At 37.1% G+C, this 21,101-nt stretch overlaps 1 protein-coding gene across 5 annotated transcripts in view; it reads right to left on the reverse strand.

The window, feature by feature from the left end:
• The window catches only part of LOC308677714 (protein adenylyltransferase SelO-like), a 42,030-nt gene that overhangs the window by 15,632 nt on the left and 5,297 nt on the right, over positions 1–21,101 (reverse strand). For all 5 annotated transcript variants that reach the window (XM_081344355.1, XM_081344356.1, XM_081344354.1 and 2 more), the window contains 10 exons: positions 20,355–20,602; positions 19,016–19,134; positions 13,455–13,583; positions 9,780–9,844; positions 9,395–9,451; positions 6,477–6,575; positions 3,223–3,290; positions 2,382–2,469; positions 909–978; positions 344–416 (listed from right to left, as the gene is read on the reverse strand). In XM_081344355.1, the coding sequence (XP_081200481.1) occupies positions 344–416; positions 909–978; positions 2,382–2,469; positions 3,223–3,290; positions 6,477–6,575; positions 9,395–9,451; positions 9,780–9,844; positions 13,455–13,583; positions 19,016–19,134; positions 20,355–20,565 (979 nt within the window). In that variant the 5' untranslated portion in view covers positions 20,566–20,602. The remainder of the gene's footprint in view (positions 1–343; positions 417–908; positions 979–2,381; positions 2,470–3,222; positions 3,291–6,476; positions 6,576–9,394; positions 9,452–9,779; positions 9,845–13,454; positions 13,584–19,015; positions 19,135–20,354; positions 20,603–21,101) is intronic.

Here is a 21,101-nt window from a genome sequence, read left to right on the forward strand (position 1 = left end):
GTTGTACTTTGACAATAAACGTTCATTCAAGTACATTAAGCTAAACTGTGAATGGTTCGGTTTTGGCTTTGTACAATGTGTGAGCCCAGCTACGGTTCACAGTGTACCATACATTGTAGCTAAGACAAACCACATTTTGTTTTGATGTATGAACCTGGCCCTGAATCACTGTCAATATTTCTATTCCACATGCTTACGCCCATTCTTTAGTAATGAACTCTGTCAGGGTATAAGCTTTGGCGCAATGCCTCACCTATCTGTGGGTCCCATATATCTTTAACCAGAAGGAAAAAGGTTGTGCTGTTCAGATAACAAAATACAACTCTCCCCCTTTTAATCTCACCATGAGCGAAGCCGACTGACATCCACAAGGCAATTAAACGTGCCGTCTCAGATACTACTTGAGAGAAAAATGCCTAAAATCAAAGTTTTACATTCAGCATTACTACAGCAGTAGTAACATTCCAGAATATCTAGATCATATTTACTATAAATATGTAAAGCAATTGTTGGAAAGGGAACCAAATGTGAGGGGAATAATGCAGAAAAAAATAGTTCTAAAAAAGGATTTTCCATTGTGGGAAGGAAGAATGTGAGAAGGAGATTTAATTTGCCCATACTATAAACCTTCTGGATTGAAACAGTGTCACTTTTATATTCATTATTACTAATTATAAAATAAGGTATAAGACCAACAATATATAGTGTTACATTATATTGAGTTTTTAACTGGAAGATGAAGGGGTGAAAAGCACAGATTTAATGTCCACAAATGTATTGATTTACAATGTTTACATTGAAATGTAATTACATTTACAAATTAGATTACAACAGATTTCAAAAACTCATAATCACAATCTTCTTTGAACTGACATAAATGTATAAGGAAATAACAAAGGGCTACTTACCAGATATTTATTTGAATCATTTACGTTTATTTTTGGAAAGTGTTCTTTTATGACCATATCTAGCAGCATCCTGTCCCACAAAGTAAAAGTTTCTTTTATCAAAGAAGAATTTGAAAAATAAGTAAACATTTAAACTGAACCCTATTTGTTACTATGTACTGTATTTTTCAGGAAGCTCTGTTTACATGTAAAAGAAAGACAGTACTGATTTTAATCATAGTTTACTGAACAATGCTAATAACAAATCAAAGTAAGAAAATAGAAATTACAGTATTTACCCAAAGGAGGAAAAGAAATCCCTCTTAATCTTATTATGCAAACACAACTCTAAGTAGCTCATCAGAAAAGCTGGAATCAGATGTTAGGTATCTAATTTTATTTATTTATATTTCATATTTCTTAACCACCCATCTCTCTTGGATGTTCTATAATTTAAGAAAATTTGGTAAATGTCAAAGGAAGAGGTTATTGATTTTCCTTTCAACTTTGGCAGTTGTTATTTTGGATAGATCTCCTCCAGTACTTAGAAATTCTGTGCGTTCCTAAGGAAAATACGTATTTATCGGCGTATAACACGCACCGGCGTATAACACGCACCTCATTTTAAAAAGGTGTGGTATTTACTATGGGTCATTAACATTATATCGGCGTATAACACGCACACATCATTTGCCCCCTATTTTCAGGAAGAAAAAGTGCATGTTATACGCCAATAAATACAGTACGTCCAGTTACAATAACAATAGCAATGCACTGAAATAAAATTTTTAGAACTTACCTAACAAATTCTTCACTGACTTATGCTAAACAAGTTTCAGTTATAAGCACTGTATGATACACATTTTTCCTAAAGTTTAGCTTAAACTAAATTGAAATGATACTGTACTTTTTTGTTGTGAGAAACAAATTCCATGCTAGTCTTTCTATTACCATAAATATCTGTTCAGAGATATCTTAATACACTGTGGGCAACATTGTGCCCACAGTACCTCCCAACAAAAATTAAAAACAAAGAAATATCATTTAAATTGGCAAAAAAAATCTTACAAGATTGTTAAGATTTGTAGGAGCTTTTAATAGTGAGATACCTGGCTGGGGTGACTTGAAATGTAACAGCAATTTTCTTATTTTTATTATTTATTATTTATGCATTATTGTCTGCAGGGGCAGGTTGCCATCCTTCATTTTACTGATTTTGTCACCATTCCCCCAATGGACATTATCATACTGTTTATTAACCTAATGTATTAATGGGGAGCTGCAAATCTGTTCAAATGCATGCCTAAATATATGGAAGAAGCAGGTCATTCTTTCATTTTTAAAACTTTGCCAGGATCTATTAGCCAGGATCCAAAGAAGCCTTGCACAAAAGTCATCTTACTGAATGCCAATCTAGAATCTTTCTTGTATTTACCAGATAATACAGTTTGCATTTGTTTGTACTGGACCAGCTAATTCTATTGTTTGTCTAACCTTAATAAATCCAGTTCTCCAGAATGAGCTAGTATTTCCAATGATCCTATTCGAAACCATGATTTTGCAACACGTAAGACAATTGCACCTGCAAATAAATATATGTACAAGCTAATATATTTCAGAAATGTCCTACTGAAACTTCCTTATGCATCCATAACTTCTTAGCATGAAGTGTTCCTTAATGGATAGAAAGAGAGTTCTTGCATTAAGAAATGTTTTTTTAAAAAAATTACTGCATCAAGCCAGTAATACCTAAGAGTTTGAACAGAGAAGTCTGATGTCCATTCTGCAAGAATTAAAGGGAAGGATCAATTATCTAACTGAAAGGAGTTTAGTCAAATATGTAACTTACTAAGGATATTAGTCATAGTGCTGTGAGGCATAAAGTGTTGGAGCTATTTGAAAAGAGTTTTAGGTAATACATGTGAAAAGTATGTTTTTTTTTTAAAAAAAAAAGGAAACATGAAGAAAAATTGTCCAGGTACATGCAATATTAAGTGAATGAATCAAGAGGCTTCAAGAGACCATAATAAAATACAAAACGTAACAGTACAAAACTACATCTGACCACAGGTTATGATGAGTCAAATTATGTTCATTTCAGCATGTAAGGGAAAAGGGGAAAAAGGAAAGCCCTGAAAGGAAAGCATTCTGAATCTGATATGAGGCACTGCTTTTCCAGTTGCAAGCCAGCTTCTGAGCAGCAGAGTATCTGCAGCCCACAATCTAGTCAAAGTCATAACCAATGCATAGGTTGTCAACAGATTAGAAAGCAGATTGGGAGCAGGTGGTCTGAGAAAAGTTAACAGTAACATTGTCAAAGAGCCATAAAAAATACCTCTTTCTTTCTTAATATTCCCATTGTAGAACTGATCTCTCCAAACGTTGTCATCACTTACAACTAAACTGTGGAAACAGAGGAATTAGGAAATTAGTACAAGGCAGACTGCAAGAAGTTCAGAATCTTGTTGGACAAAGTGAATTCATAGTATATTTTAAAGGAAAAAAGAAAAATAAATTAAACCAAATATAATAAACCTAATCTCAAAAGTAATGGGTCTAAAAGTCTGAGGAGGACCCATACAATTGTCAGGCAAGTAGGATGTAACCCATACTGATCTTAAACCCTTGCAAAGGTTATTTGTCTACGGTTCAGCTAGACTTTATACAGCCTTGCTACACATATTACAGAGTAGCCTAGCTACGGAAGAGCTTCTACTGGGCCTTGGTTGATTCCCAATGTCAGCGGAGTAAGACCTAGTTAATTCTTAGATGGCAAAATTCCTTGACTTTAAGAAAATTCCTTGACTCTAAGATAGACTAGGAAATTCAAATATGTATTGGGGAAACCTGATGAATCTGTTAGGTTTATGTTATGACAAGTATGGATCAAGACTTCTCTGTTATTTCGCAGTTTCCTGCTGCACTAAGGGGACCCAAGTTCTTGCTTGGTTCTTAAAAGAACTGAAACAAACAATTCTCTAAAAAGACTTCTAAATGTGGGATTTTTTTAACTTCATTTTTAATATTCTTAACAGTATTATTTTAAACAACTAAGAGACCTCTATAATTGGCAAGGCATACAGTTTAACAAGAAATGAACTTAACTATTGAAACCCCAATGTTTCTTGCTCAGATTGAGAAACTGAAGCAGGGTGAGATAGCATTTGTTGGAGACTATATATTACAGGGGGAACTATGTGGGGAAAATTTTGGGGAATGGGTGAATTTTATTTGATAAAAAACAGCACATGGGGTGTTTGCATAATGATCATCCCACTGATATTCTGAGCAGGGAAAATGTTATATGAACTCTTCACCTCTCTTCTGCTCCAAATAAACTGCCCCAAATTGTATTCCTCAAACTAGAATGCTTGCCTTTACATGCAATATGCAATTCTAATTTTCTGTAGTTTAGGTCATAGCAATAATAGGAAGAGTACCATTTTGCTGCAAATAAATTACGTTCTCTCTGGGAGAGAATATAAGTTCATTTAATTTAGTATATGGGCAGAAGGACAGATAAATTGGATGGATACAGAGAACTTCACACTGTCTTGCAAAGCCATTCAAGTGCACTAAAAGATCCTCCTCTTATTATTCAATAAAATGGAAAATGGAGACAACTTGAGTCACTTCCCATCTAGGCATTGTGCAGCAGAAAAAAGCCACATGCTATGTAATTCTTCAAGCATCTCTATAGAGAAACCATCCCAAATGTGATGCTGTTGACTCAAGAATCTCCAGAATGAGTTTCTATTATCAATGCAATACTGAATAGGTATAACATAGAGGAAATATAAATGCTTTGTAAATATATAATATATAAATTGAGTTTACCTAAATATTTATGAAATATGTGGAACTGGAAAAAGTATGAATCAGAGAATGAGGATAATATTAAGTAGACATCCAAAACAAATTAATAATGATTTTAAATAAACATTTCTCAGGTTATCTAGATAGCTTTTATATCTAAAGAATGTTGGGTATTAGGCTTTTCTTGTTTAAGGTCAAAGTGCCATCTTTGGATACAAGGTGTTGGAATTCAAAATCAGAAGTTTATCAAGTCCCAAAGTATTCCTAGGAAGCTGCAGTAGATATCCCTCTTGGTGATGAAGCAATGATTAATCTGCTGTCTTCCTGGTTCACTGAAAGTCCCACTCTGGCATATGAGACAACTCCCAGCTTCATGATATCTAAATGAAACTCAGAATGCTTTAAAGTGAAGCATTCATCTCCAATAATCTGCTGTCGTTGTTTCCCAGACAGTGAACAAATCTCATGAGCTGGAAAAGTGAACGGCATTCCGTTGAGGTTATGGTAAGTAATTATGATGTAGGACTATGAACCAGCTCAAGATTTCCAGTCTGAGGGCAATTTTTTGTGTCACTCTGGCAAGCGCAAACCCATCATTCTGCCAATTCATAGAAAATAAAATCAGGAACAGGATCAGTCTCAGGGTGAACCTGTTCACATGGACTTTTCTCTTAAGTCTCTTCTGCCAAGAACCATGAATCATGTCAATGAACATTTACATGCTGGTTAGGGAATTCTGGGAGTCAAAGCCCATGCCTCTTAAAAGTTGCTGGAGTTGAGAAATTATGGCTTAGAAAAAGACGAGCACAAAGATTATTTGCAGGGTAAAAAAACTGGGCAGGGAGAAGGATGCTTAATCTTTTCTCCTCTGCCCATCCTTATAGCAATCGTATATTTCAGAGGTCCTCAATCTTTTGGGCACCAGGGACCAGTTCCATGGAGGTTTTTCTGCAGACCGGAGGGTGCATGTTTTTGTGGGCTGCCTGCATTTCGCAGATGGGGCTTTGCTTGTTTGTGCAGACCAGTTGCTGGTAAGCCACGGCCCGGTACTGGACCATGGACTGTGGGTTGGGGACTGCTGGTATACTTGGCCCAATATGATTCATCCCAACGAAATATGTTTTCAGTATGAAGAATCTAGTAAATAAAAGCATGCCCTAAAAATTGCCAAGAGGAGGATAACATTTGCAAGATAGAATTGTCTAGTTGGGGACTGGGAATGAATATTAACACTCTCCTTCTATTGACTCTGCAAATAGTTGCTGTTGGTTTAAGTTATCTGTCATCATCCTGTTTTGAGATTTAGCATTTTGCTGGGAAGTAGCATTGTATGAACTAGCAAAAATGCTAACAAATCCAATTGTAAATATAAATCTTCAGCTTTCTCCTTTTCATTTTACTGGAAGTCAGAAAATGTAAGGGTAATGGTGGAAACCTTTTTGGAGACTGGGGTGTATGTTTAGCTTTTTGTAAAAGGGAGAGAACCACAACAGGTGCAATGCAAATTATTCCTGCATGGAGGGCTCATCACCCAAACAAGTGAAGTTAGATTTTTCTCTCTTTGTTCTCATGCATGGAAGTTTTGAAGAATTTATTTGCTTGTTTAGTGTTAAGCAGGACCCTTTTGTGCATTCCAAAAATGGAGGAAATGGCACTGCCAATTTTCATGCTTCAGAAACTTGGCAGTTCAAGCACAAAGAACTTCAGGGGGTCTAAGAAGAGGATGGCACACATCTGCTCAATGCAGATAAAGAATAAACCTGTATAAAGTACCTAGCTGCCCTGCTTGTAGGTATTCCAAGGTAATGCATGGCCTCACTTCCCAAAAATTCTCGTATAGAAGACCGAAGCACAGCTCTGCCATCTCCTCTCCTATAGAAAGAAAAACAAGAAATATAGATATTATTGCTGTTGTTGTTAATCTTCAGTTCGATTCACCATCTGGGACTGGTAAAAACTTAACAGTCCTAGCCAAAGATCTAAGAGCTGTTAAGGTATTATTATTATTATTATTATTATTATTATTATTATTATTATTATTATTATTATTATTATTATTATTATTATTATTATTATTATTATTATTATTATTGCTGCTATTGTTATTATTCCACAGTCAGCCAGATGTTCAGACTGGGTTTGGCATTTTTGTCTACCTATTGAGTCCTTACCAAGGACGATGACTACTGCTACTACTCTACTACTACTATTATTATTATTGTTTATTGCAGTCAGCCAGATGTTCAGACTGGATTTGGCTTTTTTATCTACCTATCGAGTCTTTACCAAGGACCTGAGATAGGCAGATGTGGATGTTTGACAGTATTATAGATATCGTTGCAGGATGGAAGCAGTTCCTAGTAAGGCCACCTTTTGCAATTATTATTATTATTATTATTATTATTATTATTATTATTATTATTATTATTATTATTATTATTATTATTATTATTATTATTATTATTTATTAAACTTTTATTCATAAAACATGAAACTCAAGTAAACTGAACATTCAAATTGACTGGCACTAATGGTTGACACGGCTTGCTGCCAGCATCCTAGGTATCAACCAGGTATCTCCTTAAAATGTAAGATGTTCCGAGTTTTTATTTTTTTTTTATTATTATTCTTATTATTATTATTATTATTATTATTATTATTATTATTATTATTATTATTATTATTATTATTATTTACTTGGCAAATCCTTGCACTGGATGATTTGATTGGCACATTTTGCTATTGTTGACAGCTGAAACAAATGAAATATGTACTAAGATTCATATTTAAATACAGATTTATTTGTAGAAAACCAAGGGTGGCAGCTTTTCTATTGAGAAGGAGACCCAATTCTTCCTAAAGATATGGTTCAACACGGAAACAGAATGGAAATAAAGGTAATATTGGAATCTGCATTGGGCTGAATCTAACACTGCTTCAACTTTTTTGACAGTCTTTCAGGTGGAGTTTTCTGACTTATCTCTGGAGATTCCAAGCATGGCCTTTTTCATGCAAAGTATGTGCTCAATCAGTGAATGATGGCCATATATAACATGCCAAACCTAGAAACCTGTTTTTTCTGATACAAGGGCTACGAAGGACCATGCATGAGTGGCCATTCTTCACTAGAAGGCAGAACTAAGGAATCACATTGCTAAAAATCCAAGCCATCCTTCAAGAGAGCATTCCACATAATTTAATTTATATCACAAACTGTGTATAGAAACATGTAACAATACAGCTGTGTAGATACTACATATTCTCAGTGATACTCTGTGGAGGCAGAAAATGGACTCTAAAGAAGCAAAATACAAAGAGTATTAATACTTTTGAACTCTGGAATTGGAGAAGACTCTTGAGAATACTGTGGACAATCAAGAAAACAAACAAATGCATCACCAAACAAATCAACCCAGAGTTTTTGTTCAAGTCACAAACAATGAGGCTCCAATTACCCTATTTCAGACATATTATGTGAAGACCTAACTCTGTAGCGAAGAGTACAGATAGTCCTCAACTTACAACCACAATTGAGCCCAAAATTTCTGTTAAGTGAGAAATTTGAGTTTTACAATTTTTCTTGCCACATTTGTTAAATGAATCACTGCAGTTGTTAAGTGAGTAAAGTGAATCTGACTTCCTCATTGACTTTTGCTTGTCAGAAGGTTGCAAAAGGGGATCACATGACCCCAGAACACTGCAATCACCATATGAACCAGTTGTCAAGCATCTGTAAATCACATGACCATAGGAGTGTTAAAATGATCACAAATGTGAAAAATGGTTGTAAGTAACAATTCAGTTACTGAACTGTTCTAAGTAGAGGACTACCTATATAATGTTGGGAAAGGTGGTAGGAAAGAGAAGACAGTCAGGAGCAAAGTGGTTGGACTCACTTATAGTGGTAATGGGCCGTTACTGGAAGAGCTGAAGGACCAAATAAGAGACAGATTATTATGGACAAACCTATGTGGTTGCTAAGAGTCATCAATGACTTCATGCCACTTAATCAATCAAAATACTACCATTATATAATATATATTAGTGAGTTTTTTGGAATTAGGTTTATCCCATTCAGTCAGGGATCAACGCTGACATTTATAAATTAAAATATCTTATGGTTATTTGTTCTTTTTAAAAAGCCATTATGTGGTTATAAAAATCTAGTATAAAATTCAACAGTCTCTTATGATTCAAACTCTGAAGAAAGCAAAGATTCATCTGCAAACAGATTGGTTTTCAGGGTGGTCCTTAATGGTGAGTTATTGAAAATAAAAAGGTTTTGATGTAAAGATTAGTTCTAAAAACTGGGTTTGTTTAATCTAAAAAAAAAGGTGGAGGGAAGACATGATAGAAGACTTCAAAATCTCAAAGAGAAAAAGATGTGCATTTATTCTCTGTAATGCCTGAGGGCAAAACAAGAACTAAAAGGTAGAAGCTTTGCCAAGGGAGATTCAACCTTAAAATAAGGAAGTATTTCTTGTACATGAAAAATATAAGCAGCACAGGTTGCTTCCTTGAGTAATGAGTGCTCCATGTGGAAGGTTGGATAGCCATTCTGTAGGATGGTCTGGGCAGGGAGTTGATGAACTGTAGTCTTTTCTAATCAATGGATTCTACGATGCATTGTTGAAATTAATCCAAAACATCAGGAACTGCAAGAATATTGTTTCAGATGTAATGTAACACACCTAGAGTATGGTGTCCTTCCTGAACCTTTGAGCTGCAGTTCCCATCTGGATCCAAATCTACCGAAAGAAGATTAGCTTTAGCAATGTGAACAACTGGTGCAACACAGAATAGAACAGCTTATGCCAAAATATAATTAATACAAATCTTGTCTGTACGAGGAACCCTCAACCCAATCTGCAACATAGGGGAAATAACATATATGTACTTTGTACTACAAGGATTATCAAAATAATATATATGGAATACTTAGGAATTTTGAAAACTATTATATACTAAGTCTGGTTAATATTGTCATTGTTGGTCACTGTTATTTTACCTTCTGAGATATCAATAGCAACCACATACTGAATAGAGACAGGCTTTTTAAGATGAGACATGCAGTACCTGTTTGTATAAATGCCAATCAAGTGAGCTCTTCCATCACCCAGCTGTCCTGCCCAGCTACCAAACTAACATGAAAAGTTGAAATAAAAATATGAAACAATTATTCAGAAATGGAGCCATGATTGGGGTTCAACATGATTGAATAAACAATGTTCTGTGTATACTTTACTAGTAATTGCAGTAGGCACAGGAACAGTTTGGTATAATGCTAGCACAGTTCTACACTATTGACTGCGAATGTAGAAAATTGGTCTTTAAGTTATATTTGCATCAGTAGGACAGAGGAACTGGAAATCAGCGAGATAAATTCTCCTTAACTGATTTTAGGACTTGTGTGGAAAACAGATGACATTTCAGGTCATGTTCATGCAGAAATATTGAACATTCAAAAGTATTCACAAACTTTTAAGTACCACTATAGGTTGCCTTAGTTCTTTAACACATTGCAATTGAAAAAACAAATGCATAAGAGATGGAAACTGCTGTTCATTAAAAATGTTGGGCGTTTTTCTTTGAAATTAACTGGGAACTAAAATTCTTAGCAAAATGACTGTATCACATTTGTGTTCCAAAGCTATCAACCTCATAATATGAGGCTAAACATGTTCTGTATCTACAATTTGAACTGACTAGGTTATAGGGGAGGAGACAGTAACAACAAATAAAACAGTTCCATGAGTAAAACTCTTACCTAATAGAGAGGGCGATCGAAATGAACATGATCATTCTCCTCTGCTTAGCAACTAACCTCTGAAGAGTGTTTTGAACTAGGCCAAACATACCTATTTTGCCACCAACTAAAACTATAAAGACAGCTTTTGGGACCATGAGGCGTTATTCTATTTTTCAACTAGATACAAACACCAGCAGCCTGGCAAGAGTCACTAGGGAGCAACAAGAGCATTATGTCTCAACATAAAATGCAATCCATTCAGCAGAGCTGAAAAGAAATGATGAATGGCTACAAGTATGCTTATGTATGGATGTGAGAAAGTATATTATGTCTGTTGTAATGCCTGATGTTGAAAATGTTGTTCAACCATAAAATACAGGACAACATCTATTAGACCTCTCAGCGGCTTTTGATACCATCGACCATGGTATCCTACTGCGGCGTCTCAGGAGGTTGGGAGTGGGGGGCACTGTTTTACAGTAGTTCTCCTCCTACCTCCTGGGCCGTTCACAGTCGGTGTTGACGGGAGGGCAGAGGTCCGCCCCGAGGCCTCTCGTTTGTGGAGTTCCTCAGGGGTCGGTCCTCTCTCCCCTCTTGTTCAACATCTATATGAAGCCGCTGGGTGAGCTCATTAGTGGTTTCGGGGTGGGGTATCATCAGTATGCTGATGATACTCAGCTTTTTCTTTCCACCCCAAACCAACCCAGTGATGCCCTCGACTTGATGTCCCGTTGCCTGGAGGCGGTCCGGGTTTGGATGGGGAGAAACAGGCTTCGTCTCAATCCTGCCAAGACTGAGTGGCTGTGCATACCGGCATCTCAGACTAACCAATCTTTTCCATCGTTAACTATGGGGGGTGAGGTGTTACCCCCCGTTGATAGGGCCCGCAACTTGGGCGTCCTCCTGGATTCACGGCTCAGTTTGGAAGATCATATAAGAGCCGTGGCCAGGGGGGCTTTTGCCCAGGTTCGCCTGGTGCGCCAGTTACGGCCCTATCTGGACCGAGATGCCCTACACACAGTCACCCATGCGCTCGTGACCTCCCGGCTAGACTACTGCAATGCTCTCTACATGGGGCTGCCCCTGAGGACCACTCGGAGGCTTCAGCTGGTGCAGAATGCAGCCGCGCGAGTTGTGATGGGAGTCTCCCGATACTCCCATGTAACACCTCTTCTCCGCGAGCTGCATTGGCTTCCAGTTGCCCTCTGGGTGAGATTCAAGGTGCTGGTGATGACCTATAAAGCCCTAAATGGCATGGGCCCAGATTATCTGAGGGAGCACCTGCTGCCAGCGTCAATTTCCCATTGTCCTGTGCGCTCCCACAGGGAGGGCCTCCTCAGGGTAACGCTGGTCAAGGATTGCCGACAGGCGATCCCCAGGGGGAGGGCGTTCTCTGTGGGTGTGCCTACCCTATGGAATCAACTGCCAACGGAACTCCGGACTGCCCCCGACCTTTGTTCATTTCACCGGGACCTAAAAACCTGGCTCTTTGAGCTATCTGGTCTGGACTGAGGGGTTTTAATGTTTTTAAATTGTGATTTTAATTTTTTGGGGCTAGACTTAATTTAATTTTAATTTTATATTGTATTGTTTTTAAATTTTGCTTTGTAAACCACCCTGAGTCCTTTGGGAGTAGGGCGGTATATAAACCGAATTAATAATAATAATAATAATCTTGAAGGAAAGTTAAGAAAAAGGGGGACCGTGACTAGCCAACACTATTCCCATCTCCATGCTTTAGCATTTCTATTATTTGACTGATTTACTGATTTACAAGAGAATTACAAATGAGTGGCCATTGAACAGAACTGCCATTCAGAGCACAGAGAAAAAAACCTAGTATTTTAACACATAAAGTCTTTCCTCTGTAGTTGGAAAAAACACATACATATAAGATCTGGGCCTTTTAGGCTTAAACACTCCTTTGTGGAACTGGATTCTTGATTTTCTTACTAACAGGCCCCAATATGTGTGAGCTAGAACAAATATTTCTAACCCCATTTTCTTGAGCACAGGTTCTCCTCAGGGCTGCGTCCTAAGTCCACTGCTGTTCACCTTGTTGACCCATGACTGTTGGGCTAGGTTTGCCACCAACCATATTGTGAAGTTCGCAGATGATACAACAGTGCTGGGCCTTATTCATGATGACAATGAGGGTGCTTACCACAAGGAGTTGAGGGTTTGGCAAACTGGTGTAAGGAAAACAGCCTAGTTTTAAATACTGGAAAAACCAAAGAGATCATTGTCAATTTCCGAAAAGGCAGGCACAGCCACATTCCTCTGTGCATTAATGATTCACCTGTGGAGATGGTTACCAGCATCAAATTCCTGGGTGTGCAGTTAACAAGTAGGCTGGCTTAGTCGCTCAACAGTGAGACACTGGTGAAGCAGACACAGCAGCCCCTGCATTTTTTGCGTCACTGTAGAACAGCATAGCTTCCTTCTCCTATCCTTACCACTTTCTACAGGGGGACGATCGAGAGTATCCTGTCTGATTTAGAAGCATCACTGCTTCAGACAGGAAGGCAGTGCAGAGAGTGTTGAGGATGGCTGAAAAGATGATTGGCAGTTCCCTCACTTCCATCCAGGACATAGCACATAAGTGTTGCTTGAGCAGGGTCCGCAAGATTGTCTGGGACACCACACATCCTCCTCACGACCTTTGTTACTTTATGGGAGGAGGCTCCGTGGTATCCGAAGCAGAACATCCAGATTCAGTCACAGTTTTGTTCTATACAGTATTAACCTTGTGAACTCTAAAGCTTCCTCCTTCCATTATGTTTTCAAGATGGGCAGTGATTAATATTTATGTTACTTATATATGTAAGGATATTGTATATAGTATGTTTAAATGTGTGTTATGTATGTGTACACTTTGAGAGCAACTAAATTTCATTTTTAATGTGTGCCATTGTGCCCACAGTAAAAAATGACAATAAATATCTAATCATTAAACAAAAATGTTGGTAACATCTGGTTAGCAAACAAGGAGTACAACTGACCTGATGGCCACCATATCTGTGGGTTAGCGGTAAAGACCCCAAAATTATTTTTGTACCACTGACAAGCTGTAGAAAACCATCTGAGCCTGAGGCAGACATGTCTAAGTCCAGAATATCTTCCAGGACTTCCTAAAGTGGAAGAGGTATATCAATCCATGAAAATTATTAAGATGTAAAAGAAAGCTTCACATTGTTAGCTTTGAACATAACTGATTTGTAATAGAAATACATATTTTAGAGATGAACTCCTACTCGTTCTTCATATAATATCCATACTATTTTCCAGATTATCAGAATGTAGTTGTTGCTAAAGCTTATCTCAGAGCAGCCAGAATTAAAGCACTTGGAGTTCAAGAAGAGGTGTAGCATTATAGCCTTACTCCTATTTACAGGGAATGATAATAGTTTTGAGTTATTATATTTTGTCAGGCTCCAGATCAGGCAGAGCTATAAATAGCTTATTCTTTTAGATGCAGTAACAAGTAGAAAGGTCAGGGATTTGACACTGGTAAATAATCTGTTTTATTGTAGATAAGAAAGAAGTCATATACTAGATCATCAGATGTGATCTCAGAACCACTGAACTATATCTTTTAAAGCAGTGTTTTTCAACCACTGTTCCGCGGCACACTAGTGTGCCGCGAGATGTTGCCTGGTGTGCCGTGGGAAAAATTGAAAAGTAATTATAAAATACTTTCTTTGTGTTTATTTGATTCCTATTCAAGAGAATTACTTTATATATAGTCAATATAGGCACAGAGTTAAATTTTTTAACATTTTCTAATGGTGGAGTGCCTCGTGATTTTTTTCATGAAACAAGTGTGCCTTTGCCCAAAAAAGGTTGAAAAACACTGTTTTAAAGCTCCTGGTGCACTGGGCAACTACCAGAGGACTGGAAAAGAACTAATGTACCGTATTTTCCGGCGTATAAGACTACTTTTTAACCCATGAAAATCTTCTCAAAAGTCAGGGGTCGTCTTATACGCCGGGTGCTGAAAATTTAGGGACCGGGCTGGCTGGAAAACCTGGAGCAGATCTCCCATTTAGTCTGCGCAGGGAAAGCGGGACCAATTGGAGAAGAAGCTGCGGTCTGTGATTTTTTACAGGCTGGGGTCTGGGCGTCTTTCCTTCTAAAGTTGAAGAGCAGCTGTAGTATATCCCAACTTGAAAGGCAGGTGGGGAAGGCAGCAGCCAGAGCAGCGGCTTAGCTCTAAGGACACATTTGACTCAGGAACTGGGCGGGCTGGCTGGAAAACCTGGAGCGGATCTCCCATTTGGTCTTTTTTTTAAAAAATCCCATTTATATCCTGCCCTTCTCCGAAGACTCAGGGTGGCTTACAATTTAAAGCACAAATCAATGTGCTTAGCAATAGCCTTCATTCTGTGTATATGCCTGTTTATTAGGGCTTTCACCCCCCCAAGCAGCATTATTACAAAGTCAGCTTATTGCCCCCAACAATCTGGGTCCTCATTTTACCTACCTTGGAAGGATGGAAAGCTGAGTCAACCTTGAGCCTGGTGGGATGCGAACCTGCACTAATTGCAGGCAGCTGGTGTTACTTAAGGCTCTGCACAGGGAAAGCTTTAGAGTGAATTAGGAAAAGTGAAAAAGTGAATTAGGAAAATAGGGAACGGTTGCTGGAATTGGGTATGTGTAGTTTAACGAAGAGAAGGGTGAGGGGTGACATGATAGCAGTGATCCAATATCTCAGGGGCTGCCACAAAGCAGAGGGAGCCAAGCTATTCTCCAAAGCACCTGAAAGCAGGACAAGAAGCAACGGATGGAAACTAGTCAAGGAGAGAAGCAACCTAGAACTAAGGAGAAACTTCCTGACAGTTAGAACAATTAACCAGTGGAACAACCTGCCTCCAGAAGTGGTGAATGCTCCAACACTGGAAGTTTTTAAGAAGAGACTGGACAGCCATTTGTCTGAAATGGTATAGGGTTTCCTGCCTTAGCAGGGGGTTGGACTAGATGACCTCCAAGGTCCCCTCCAACTAATTATTATTATTATTATTATTATTATTATTATTATTATTATTATTATTATTATTATTATTATTATTATAGTTTAATCCACTTGCACTGTTTTATGTTTACATGTTTGATGACAAACAGCCTTATGTTTATAAGTGACAGTTTTCCTACTAAGCACCTGCATGTCATAAGCATTTGAATTAAAATTACCATATTAAAATCAAATCTGATGTTTTTTAATTTTTATTTGGTGTGCGTTGGAAGAGGGGTAGTCTTATACGGCGAGTATAGCCCAAACCCTATAATTTAACAGGAAATGTAGGGGGTCGTCTTATATACCCAGTCGTCTTATACGCCGGAAAATATGGTAGTTCCCATCTTCAAAAAAAGGAAAAAAATGGATCCAGGAAACTACAGACCTATCAGCCTAACTCAATACCTGGGAAGATTCTGGAAAAGATAATCAAGCAACGAATCAGTGAACACCTAGAGGCAAACCAAGTCATTACCAAAAACCAAAATGGGTTTATCAAAAACAGATCATGCCAGACATTCTTTAATCAAGTGACAAAATTAGTGGATCAGAGGAATGCTGTGGATATAATTTACTTGTTCAGTAAGGCATTTGATAAAGTAGATCACAATCTACTACTTGATAAGATAAAAAAATGTGAGTTAGACAGCATCACCACCAGATGGATTCGTAGTTGGCTGACCAGACGTACTCAGTGTGTGGTCCTCAATGGAGATGCATCTACATGGAGGGAAGTTGTAGTGGGGTGCCCCAGGGCTCTGTTCTGGGCCCAGTGCTCTTCAACATCTTCATCAATGATTTGGATGAGGGGATAGATGGGAAACTCATCAAATTTGCAGACAACACCAAACTGTCAGGAATAGCCAAGATTCCAGAAGATATGCTTAAGATACAGAAGGATCTTAACAGACTTGAACATTGGGCACTATCTAGCAAATGGTGAAAAAAGTAAGGTTCTGCATTTAGGCAAGAAAAACCAAATGCACAGGTACATGCTCAATAGTATTAACTGTGAGAGGGATCTCAGAGTCCTAGTGGAAAATCACTTAAATAGGACCCAGCAGTGTGCTGCAGCTGCCAAAAAAGCCAACACAGTGCTAAGCTGCATTAACAGAGGGACAGAATCAAGATCACATGAAGTGTTAATACCATTTTACAATGCCTTGGTAAGGCCACACTTGGAATACTGCATCCAGTTTTGGTCACCACGATGTAAAAAAGATGTTGAGACTCTAGTAAGAGTACAGAGAAGAGCAACAAAGATGATTAGGTGGCTGGAGGCTAAAATATATAAAGAACGGTTGCTGGAATTGGGTATGTCTCGTTTAATGAAGAGAAGGGTGAGGGGGTGACATGATAGCAGTGTTCCAATATCTCAAGGGCTGCCACAAAGAAGAGTGAGTCAAGTTATTCTCCAAAGCACCTGAAGGCAAGACAAGAAGCAACGGATGGAAACTAATCCGAGAGAAGCAACCTAGAATTAAGGAGAAACTTCCTGACAGTTAGAACAATTAATCAGTGAAACAACCTGCCTCCAGAAACTGTGAATGCTCCAACACTAGAAGTTTTTAAGAAGAGACATTTGTCTGAAATGGTATAGGGTTTCCTGCCTGAGCAGGGGGTTGGATGACTTCCAAGATCCCTTCCAACCTATTGTTGTTGTTGTTGTTATTGTTATTATTATTATATAAAACTTTTATTCATAAAGGATGAAACTCAGTCAACTGAACTATTACTACTACTACTACTACTACATGCAGAAAATCAACTTGCTGCAGAACACAGAAATCAAGTCATATTTCTGGGTCATCATCAAGGTTTGAAGCTACTTCTTCCTGTCCTTTCAAGTTAATAGATTCTTAGTTATTCTTTTCCAGGCTTCAATTTGGAATGGATTTGTTAAATGTATACCAGCACCTTTCTCTGATTAGAGCAGTACTATTTACTATCTTGCCAGCTTCAGACAGTACACATTTAGACATCAAAAGGGGATGCCATTATGCAATTCCATTTAGTCAGTGGAATTCAGTATAAAGTAGAGGTGTCCAATTTAGTGATATTGGACAATTCATTTTAATTAATTATCAAATACTATACTAAAAATTAGATATGGTTTATGAAATTGGAACATCTAACATTTTCAGTGTAATATTGCCCAAATCTACGATTGCATCAAATTGGTTGTTTTTCTGGCTATATTAAATTTGTTACCAAACTTTCATGGGTAATACTCCCTCATATATTTATATTGTGGTTCTGAATCCAATTAATAATTAAAGATAAAACCCTGGTATGGTATCAATGTTTGAAAAGACTGGGGATATTTTTTCAGCTCAAGTGTTTATTTGCTCACCCTCTTGCAGGTGTTTCCTTGTACAATTTAAGCTTTGATCCAAGTTGCTAATTAGTATTACACCTTTGCAATATCTTCAATGATAATGGCAAAGCTGCTTCTAACACTAATGGTAAACAATCTTTTGGTGCTGATTACTTATGTTCAAAATGACAGGGCTGGTGAAATGCTAACCACAGTTAGCTCAAAAACCAGAAAGGGATAAGGAATAACACCTGTATGACAATAAAGCTAAGGGATCTCTAGAATAGGGTTTTCAAATTGGGATCTATAAATATCATACGGTTCTGCAACAATTTGATGGTTTACCAGGATTAAAAGGAAAACAAATTCATTTGAACGCAGTCAATTTTCTGTAACTAGAGAGTTGCTCTTGATCATGGATTCTGGATTTTTTTTAACAAGTTCCATGGCACCAAAAGGTTGAACATCTCACTCTGGTGGAATTAGTACTAGGTTTAGATACTATTAATTAAAGCAGTATTTTTCAAACTTGGCAACTTTAATGTGTGTGGACTGGTTGAGGAATTCTGGAAGTTGAAGTCCACATATTTTAAAATTGCCAAGTTTGAAAAACACTATATTAAGAATTAGAGCATTTATATGCATAGCCCTTATGGCAGTCTTGCAATATCTAAGGGCCACGCTTAATATATATTTGGAGCATAAGCTTTACAATAGGCAAGACAATAATGTGAAGTTGTCAAGGCCAAATTGCATGATTTTGTGTTTTGTTTCTTTTTAGTTGGTGGGGCAAAATGCAAGTTTTTTTCTTATTAATAAAAAATCCAATATTTATAAAACAGATTACATCTGTTCAAGGGCTTACCCTTCACTTTTTATTTATTTTCTACCTCAGAATCGTGAGAAACTGTGCCAGCAGTTTTTAGCAACTTTGCTTGAGAAGATCCTCTGTGGACAAGAGTAATCATGATGTACCAATGGGCTAACTTGATGTAACGCACTTGCTACTTTCCAGTGATTTCATATCCCTGAATATAGAATCATGCAATTCAATCTTTTTGTGTCCTGAATGATGGGGAGAATGTCCACTGACACTCAAGTGGTAGACTGAATGAAGTAGAAGAATGTAATATATTTATGCATATTTATATGAGTTATATGTTCATAAACTCCTCTTCTACTCAACCGCAGAGCAAAACAGCAATTTTGTATTCAAAAAACTTATTTCTGACCTCTGAAACAGCTACAAGTAGAACTCTGGATTTAAATGGTGTAGGATATCCAACAGAAAAAATACAATCTTGAACCTCACGAACATAATTCTCTTGAATGTGATCAATGGGAAGTGTAGCTAGAGGGGAAAAGCAAATTAATTTCACAGAATTCCAAAGAGATAGCAACAAAAACAACAGATTTCTGATTGTCTAGAAACTGAGTCATGGCAACTGGGATTCTTTTCTTTTCTGGCTTGAAATGTTTTGCTGCTTGTCCAAATAGCTTCTTCAGTCTGAGCAAATTAATAAAGGGATCCCATGAATGTCCTTCAGGGTGGTTTCATTTTTTTCTTAATCTGAATAGGCTCTTTAAGCAGGCAGAAAGCCGTTAAAGGTCAATTGCTCCTAAATCCTTCTCTTAGGTGAGTCCTGCATTAGTCCCCAGGAAATCTAGATCACAGGTTCACTGGAGAGGTCATGCCTAAGAGAAGGATTTACAACACCCTTAATGACTTTTTGCAGATTTCTGATTGTGAACTACAAAATCCACAATCAGCAATATTTTTTATTAAGGCATACACTTCAGTATGCCTTAGTAAAAGCATACAAAACTCTTCTGGTATCCACAGATGTCCACAGGAGATGTCTTTTGGCTTAATTTTTAATGTTCAATAGATTGTTTAAAATAAAAAGTATAGCATTGCAAAATAAAACATTTTCCCCAGCATTACGTTTAGATATACGATTGAATTGATGCTCTATATGGACCCAATAGGTAATTTTAGTAAGTAAAAATAACAGCCCAACCTTCACTGCTCTGAAAGGTTGAACGAGAAAGGCAGATTGTTCAAAGAGCAATCCCATTAGTTTCTGTGTGATTGTGACTTGTTGCTTCTACAATGGTAGCAATTTTTTGAACAATCAAATTTCCCCAAAGCAGCCATTTTGGGCAACAATCAATCCACAATTTATCAACGTTCCAAATATGCCCAATAGTCCAATAAAACTGACTGACCTAGGTTAGATTGTGTAAAAAATAAAGTCAACACTGTAAGAAAAACACATGTTTTCCTTAGTTAGGAGACAGTAGGAGGAATATTTCTGAAAAATAGCATAGGTTTTAAATTAATCATAAATAAAAACAGGCTACCAAGCCAAGCCAAATTCATGCTTAAATTTCATTGAAATAGACTGAATAAGGTAATCAGTTCTGTTAATTTTCATCAGCACAGCTTTCTCAAGATAGCAACTACTCTGGAATAGCACTAAGGCAAATTGTTTATCCAGATAAAGTCCCTGTTATAAATAATTCTTTCCAACAAAAATATGTGCATGTTGTCAGGGGATATACAAGTACCTGTGAACATTTCTGTGGAAAGTTTCCATTCATCCAAAGTGGTTAATTTCACTTTCTTTTCACAATTATCTTGATCCAAATTTGATGCATTAATGTAATTATGCATGTGGTTAAAACTACTTGCAGCAATTGTGTCAATGAGGTAACACCCAGAATGATATACCAATGTTAACGATGAAAGCCACCACAAAACTGCCCAGCAGCCAGACATACTAAGTCCCGCAACTTTTCTTAAATCACGGTCAAGTCTGCAAGGAAATAAATATGATTGATATTCACAATGAAATAAAGCTTTATTTGTGAGTCTTTACATTTATAAAAACAACTTCCTTGCAGTTTTAGTTTCATACATATATAAGCAAATAACAATTCCATTTTTCCATTCATTATTTTTTCACCAGCCAAGAAAAATCAGTTAAAATACTATTTTGTTTTAAAAATCATATTAAAATAATCTTTTAGAGAGTTTATTATATGGACAAAAAATGGAAAGATTCTAAAATAAGCAGGACTAGTTGATGAAGATGAAGAACAAGCAGAGATAGCAAAATTAACTTATTTGATTAGAAAAAGATCAACTTTGTCAATAATTGGAAATCCCTTATGGACTTTTTGCTGAAAAAAATGAGCAGATGAACATAATTTTATGCATTTGAAGATTAGAAATGGTAGTGTATGAAAGAAGGAAATTAAGATGCAACCTTAGAGAGAGAGAATAAAATAAAAATGCATTTATAACTATTGTCA

This window comes from Vipera berus (genome assembly GCF_964194415.1).
Source record: "Vipera berus genome assembly, chromosome: Z".
Taxonomy (NCBI): Eukaryota; Metazoa; Chordata; class Lepidosauria; order Squamata; family Viperidae; genus Vipera; species Vipera berus.